Below are 7,086 nucleotides of genomic sequence, written 5' to 3' on the forward strand. Positions count from 1 at the left end.
TTCGGCACTCAGCTTTCTTTATAGTCCAACTCTCACATCCATACATGACTACTGGAAAAACCATAGCTTTGACTAGACGGACCTTTGTTGGCAAAGTAATGTCTCTGCTTTTTAATATGCTGTCTAGCTTGGTCATAGCTTTTCTTCTATGAATTAAATTAAGAGCAAGCATCACTTAATTTTATGGCTGCAGTCACCATCTTCTGGAGAAGGCAATGGCACCGTTAAGAGTCAGACACGACTGAGCAACTTCACTTTGACTTTTCACTTTCATGCATTGGAGAAGGAAATGGCAACCCACTCCAGTGTTCTTGCCTGGAGAATCCCAGGGATGGCGGAGCCTGGTGGACTGCCATCTATGGGGTCGCACAGAGTCGGACACAACTGAAGCGACTTAGCAGCAACAGCAACAGCAGTCACCGTCTTCAGTGATTTTGGAGCCCAAGAAAGTAAAGTGTCTCACTGTTTCCATTGTTTCCCCATCTATTTGTCATGAAGTGATAGGACCAGATGCCATGATCTTAGTTTTCTGAATGTTGAGTTTTAAGCCAACTTTTTCACTCTCCTCTTTCACTTTCATCAAGAGGCTCTTTGGTTCTTCTTTACTTTCTGCCATAAGGGTGGTGTCATCTGTGTTTCTGAGGTTATTGATATTTCTCCCGGCAATCTTGATTCCAGCCTGTGCTTCATCCAGCCCAGCATTTCTCATGATATATTCTGCATAGAAGTTAAATAAGCAGGGTGACAATATACAGCCTTGACTTACTCCTTTCCTGATTTGGAACCAGTCTGTTGTTCCATGTCTGGTTCTAACTGTTGCTTCTTGACCGGCATACAGATTTCTCAAGAGGCAGGTCAGGTGGTCCTGGTATTCCCATCTCTTTAAGAATTTTCCACAGTTTATTGTGATCCACACAGTCAAAGGCTTTGGCGTAGTCCGTAAAGCAGAAACAGATGTATTTCTGGAACTCTCTTGCTTTTTCAATGATCTAGTGGATGTTGGCGGTTTGATCTCTGGTCCCTCTGCCATTTCTAAATCCAACTTGAACATCTGGAAATTCACAGTTCATGTACTGTTGAAGCCTGGCTTGGAGAATTTTGAGCATTACTTTGCTAACGTGTGAGATGGGTGCAATTGTGCAGTAGTTTGAGCATTATTTGGCATTGCCTTTCTTTGGGATTGGAATGAAAATTGACCTTTTCCAGTCCTGTGGCTGCTGATGAGTTTTCCAAATTGTCTGGTATATTGAGTGCAGCACTTTCACAGCATCATCTTTTAGGATTTTAAATGGCTCAACTGGAATTCCATCACCTCCACTAGCTTTGTTCATAGTGATGCTTGCTAAGGCCCACTTGACTTCATGTTCCAGGATGTCTGGCTCTAGGTGGGTGATTACACCATCATGATTATCTGGGTCATGAAGATCTTTTTTGTATAGTTCTTATGTGTATTCTTGCCACCTCTTCTTAATATCTTCTGCTTCTGGGTTGGTCTGGAATTAGTATTTTGCTGAGCATGCGAAAGGGGTGTTTTGTGAAGGTGGGAAAGTGAAGGAGGAGACAGCTGTCAGGTGGGGAGGAAGGAGCCACTTCTGCCTGGAGCTGTTAGGACAGCAGAGTCCTGGAGGCCCAGCTATCACAGGAGGATTCAGGGCTGGTGTGGGCAGGGCCACTGAGAGGTCACCAGGGGTGGGAGTCATCAGGGAGCTCACAGAGGTCTGGGATGTTGCGAGATGGTGGCCAGGAAGGCTGTCTTGCTGGCACAGGCCCAGGAAGATGGGGACAAGAAACAGCCATGGAATAACTGACTTTGGGCTCCTTATCAACCAGATCTTGTCAGCTGCTGGGCTGGGGCAGGCTTTAGCTCCAGGCAATGTCTCAGGCCAGTGATGGCAGCCAGACATAGTTTCCTACAAGGGTTCCAGGGGTACCTTGGTGAAAAGCTGTCCTGGGCCACAGGTTTTATACCCCAGGCTGTTGGGGATGAGGGACTTAGTAAGTCCAAGGATTATTTCATTCCCCACCCCCCAGTTTTTTCTGTTTTATTTCAGTAGCAAAGAGTAAAATGAGGTTTAATATATTTTAACAGCTTTATTAAGATAGAATTAATGAACCATCCAACTCTGTATTTAAAATACACAAGTCAGTGGGGTTTTTTTTTTTTTTGGTGTATTCAGAGCTATGCAACCATGAATTTCAGAACATTTTCATCATCCCCTAAAGATATACATTAGCAGTAATTCTCCATTCCTCCACAGCCCTAGGCAACCACAAATCTACTTCTTATCTCTACAACATTTGCCAATTTGAGACGTTTCATCTAGATGTGGCCTTCACCTTTGGTGTGACCAGTGGCCAGGAGAGCAGGTCAGAGGGATTCACCTCCTGAGGGACAGTGCCCACCTAGATGAAGGCAGAGCTGGAGTCCAGGCTCCTGGCTCGGTGCCTTGGGAGAGCAAGAAAGCGTGCATGAAGCTGCTGGCAGATACTTTTTTTTTTTTTAAGGATTTGATTTGCTGCATATTCCAGCGCTACTGATAACCGCAATCCAGATTTTATCAAAATACAGGATTTGCTTGCTGTCTCCAATGCCTGTTTTAAATCTACTTATTGAAAAGATTTTTGGAAATGACTGCTTCCCACCTAACCATGCCTTTGTGGCTCCTTTAAAACTCTGTCATCAGGCAGGGAAGCCCAAACAGTGAGGAGCACATCAACCAACCAGCCTGTCCTGGCTTGAACCCCAGCTCTGCTGCTTGCCAGCTGTGTGACCTTGGGCAAGTTAGCTAACTGCTCTGTTTCTTCACCTGTAAAATGTGTATAGTAGCTTCCCTGATGGCTCAGATGGTGAAAAATCTGCCTGCAATGCAGGAGACCCAGGTTCAATCCGTGGGTCGGGAAGATCCCCTGGAGAAGGAAATGGCTACCCATGCCAGTACCCTTGCCTGGAGAAGCCCATGGACTGAGGAGCCTAGTGGGCTACAGTCCATGGGCTTTGCAGAGAGTTGGACATGACTGAGAAACTAATACCTAGTTCACAGGATTGAATGAGTTTAATATATCAAAAATGTATAGAAAATTGCCTGGCAATAAGTTCTCTGGACATTTGCTTTTAGCATTATCTGAGATTCTTCATTCCTGTGAATTTCTGCTGGCCTTCATCTTTAGTCAAGGATGGGAGTGAGAACAGAGACCAACCCTTGTCAGGAAATATGTTTACATATGACCTTGGTTTCGGGCCTCGCTTACTCATTGATTCACGTGAGTCTGATTTAGGGAATATGTCGATTATGAAATCTGCTGAGAAGTCCAGTTTCATGGACAAGACGAGCTGGATACTGGCAAATGCAGGTGCTGACCCGGGTGGGACTTCCCATCGCGGTCCCGCCCTTCCTGCCCTGTCTGCCCCGGGGCTGCCAGGTCTGGGTCATTTTGCTTCTCTTTTCCGGCTTCGCCTCCCGGGAGCTCAGCCAGGTTGGCCTCCTGCTTCCCCCCCGACCTGGTGTTTCTGAACACAAGCTGCTTGGAGACAAATATGAAACAATATATTTTAAAATGCTGAATTAAATATATTTTATTTTGTCTGCCCAACACAATTAATAGCCTCCTTGAGGAAAAAGTTTTCTTAAAAATCCTATGGCACTTAACACTGGATATTCAGTACCAATTACACCAAGTTGAATATTGAGAAAAATCTGTTTGGTTACAAAGTATTTGAGAAATTTGTTTTCAAGTGGGTAAGCAATTTTTCATATGCACAGGTTTTATTAATTTACTAAACAAAGCCCTTTTTAAATGGCTAGTGGAAGGGTCACCTTCAGTCCTGCCTGATCCACATGTACAGTCTAAGCTAATGAACGGGCAAGGCAGTTGGTGGCCCGTAGCTGAGGAAGGGGTGTGTGCAGTGATGCTCAAGAATGAAGGAGGGGTACCCTCACATTCGACAAGGTGCCATCATCTTTGATCATTTGAGAGGTGGGCAGAGTGGCTCTGTGCTTTGTTTTTAGCAAAGCACGATGCGTTTTCACTTTCGAAGCTGTCTCTAAAGATATGGAAAGAGGCTGCTCTTCAAATCCTTAATGGAGTGAAATCTCTAAATGTAAATTTGAGGGAGGTAGAGATTAGTAGTGCATAGTTCAGTCACTAGGTACTTAGCACCCAGTTTGTGGCTGGAACCCAGTTTTAAGGTTTTTGAGGGGCAGGAAAAAGACATATTTCTCAAGTGCAACAAACCTACAGTTTATAGAGACAAGACAAGACGCAAAAGCCAACTGACGAGCACTGTTGGACAGTGCGTGTGTAAGAACTCAACTGGAAGAATTCCAGAGTGGGATCGAGGGTGATCAAGAAAGGCTTGAGAAAAGGACTTGAGCTGAGCCTGGACACTGGTGTTCAGATGAGACAGGGCCAGCTATCCTGCTGCAGGAGTTGGCCTGAGGGAACAGGAGCTCGGACTAGAGATGGGGTGATGTGTTCATGACCCTGAAGTCACTGGCCCCACCAGAACGAAAAAGCATCTTCAGATTTGTCCTGTGGGCTGTGATTCTGCTCTTGTAACCTTCGCCTCCACCCTCGTCCTCTCCCAGCTCTTCCAGCATCTGCCAACCGGCAGGTTCCCTGAGGCTCAGTGCACGCCTGTAGACACCACAGGAGCCAGCACGCAGGGCATGTTGAGAGCGTGCAGTGTGGGATCCCAGGTGTCCATGGTTGAGTCTGCTTTCCACATCCGGTTAGGGTCCGGGTCTGAGTGCTGAATCCAGCCTCATTGAGGTCAACTTCCTGGCAGACTCCATCACCCTGCCTCCACTGTTGACTTCCTTTTTCCTCTTTGCAAAACCCCTGATTTTGTGAATCCACAGGTCCCCAAAGGAACCGACCAGAACTGGACTCAGAAGCTCTATGACAGGCACTCTGGCAGCCAACACTTTCAGAAACCCCGCATGTCCAACAAGGCCTTCATTGTCATCCACTTTGCAGATAAGGTGGGTCTTCTCATGGTGGGCTCAGCACTCCGAGAGCCCCACCTTCAGGGGACTTCAGGTTCTTGGGCTAAGAGGGAGCTGACCTTTGAAGTCAGATAAATGGCCAGGAGTCTCTTGGGTGGGGCCTTGTTTAGCCTCCTGGAGCCTGAGAGAGGAAAGAGCGGTTCCTTCTCCACGTGGCTCATTTCCCAGCAGCTGGTGTAGACTTAGAATTTCTCCATGTGGATTGTGTTCCATATGTACTAGCCCAGTGCTTCTCAAATTTCCATGTGCATGTACATCACCAGGTCTTGCTCAAAGGCAAGTTCTAATTCAGTAGATCTGTCGTGAGGCTGACAAGCTGCATTTAGAGCACCCAAAGGAAGCCTTCTGTCCAAGGCAATCTTATGGGAACTCCTTTTTGAATCAATGTGTTATTTGCTCCTTCATGTTTGAAACAATGTGTTATTTGCTCTGTCCTGTCTGACTCTTTGCAACCCCATGGACTATACCCCACCAGGCTCCTCTGTCCATGGAATTCTCCAGGCAAGAATACTGGAGTGGGTAGCCATTCCCTTACTCCAGGGGATCTTCCCAACCCAGGGATCGAACCCAGCTCTCTTGCCTGCATTGCAAGCAGATTCTTTACTGTCTGAGCCGCCAGGGAAGCCCAGAACAATGTTGTTATTGTTCAGTGGCTCAGTTGTGTCTCACTCTTTGCAACCCCATGGACTGCAGAAGAATGTGGTTTTCCACAAAATGAATATTCAACTTCCTGTCTATACATCTCGGTACATGTTGGGTTTGCATTTTAGATGAGAGCATCCTTGGGTTTCCCATGTACACACAGCTCTTTCAGAAGACGCTGTGGACGAGATGAAACCAGTGGAGATACTGCTGAGGGCCCCAGGTCACGCAGGAGCACTAACTACCCTTTCTGTTTCTGGCCGTGGCCCCAGGTGGAGTACCTTTCAGATGGTTTTCTGGAGAAAAACAGAGATACCGTGTACGAAGAACAGATCAACATCCTGAAGGCCAGCAAGGTAAAGAGCTCCGGAAGTGGAGAAACAGAAGCGGAGCAGCCAGGCCAGAGCCGGGCAGGGTGTGGTCAGTGCCAGCCCCAGTCTGGATCATGCTCGGGGGTCGGGGGTGAGGGGCCTGCCAGTCATTTCAGTCTGAGAATTTGAGGATGGCCTGATGAAAGGAAGGAAGCAGGGGATCGCAGAGGCGACTGGGAAAGGTACCAGCTAGTGGAAGGATGTGGGAAGGGGTCCAGTCTGAAGGTATCATGGTGAGTCTAACTGTGGACACGTTGCAGGCATCCGTTGTGTCGTTCGTCTTCCGTCTCCTTGGAGCAGATGTAAAAGTACTTAAACTCCTTCAGATCCTAGTTTCAGCCCCTTTGATTTCTGCTTAGCAGTCTGTGGAACCTCTCTACGGCCAGAAACATAAATGGAGCAGTAGGATTCAGGGGACCCTTACATCTACAGTTCGGGAATGTTGCTTTCTAGGATCTCCAAAATTTCAGTTGTTTCCTTCTCATGAGCATAACAAAAAGGCAGCAAATATTGTGTCCATTCTACAGGTAGAAGGACCAAAGTACCAACTGACCTAAACACATTTATTAAGCACCTACCTGGCGAGGCACGGCCCTGACATACCTGTAGGCATTTACATTCTGTTACGGGCTGGGGGTGGGCAGGTGAACAAGCCTATAGTAACTGAAGGGAGAGGCGGCCTGGGCTGGGGCAGCACGAGCCCTGCTTGTCCTGAGAGCCCCCTTGCTGATGCTTGGAGGCAGGCACCGATGCTGGCCACAGCCCTTCAGAGGAAGCCCAGGAGAGGACCCTCCAGGAGTTCAGAGGCTGTCTTCTCCGACCGCGTGACTCCACACTCACTGTGGAGGCCTGATAACACTGCAGGTAGCAGATTAATTTCTCTTTGTGATAACCTGTAGCTGAATGCCATAGGGCTGAGGTGATGGAATGCAGAAAATACACCCTGGGGATGGACCCAGGCATCTAGAGGCAGGTAAATTACGTGGCCCTGAGGCCAGGGTTTTAGGGAGGATTTGGGTCGTTACCAGCAATGTGGGCAGCCCAGGGCAAACCCCGGCTCGTGTCAT

General features: G+C 47.6%; 1 protein-coding gene across 1 annotated transcript in view; it reads left to right on the forward strand.

Moving 5' to 3' along the window:
* The window catches only part of MYO5B (myosin VB), a 200,438-nt gene that overhangs the window by 105,621 nt on the left and 87,731 nt on the right, over positions 1 to 7,086 (forward strand). Inside the window, exons 13-14 of the mRNA XM_010849816.1 lie at positions 4,860 to 4,982; positions 5,921 to 6,004. Coding sequence (XP_010848118.1) covers positions 4,860 to 4,982; positions 5,921 to 6,004 — 207 coding nt within the window. The remainder of the gene's footprint in view (positions 1 to 4,859; positions 4,983 to 5,920; positions 6,005 to 7,086) is intronic.

The sequence above is a fragment of the Bison bison genome, unplaced genomic scaffold (genome assembly GCF_000754665.1).
Source record: "Bison bison bison isolate TAMUID 2011002044 unplaced genomic scaffold, Bison_UMD1.0 scf7180017864287, whole genome shotgun sequence".
Classification (NCBI taxonomy): domain Eukaryota; kingdom Metazoa; phylum Chordata; class Mammalia; order Artiodactyla; family Bovidae; genus Bison; species Bison bison.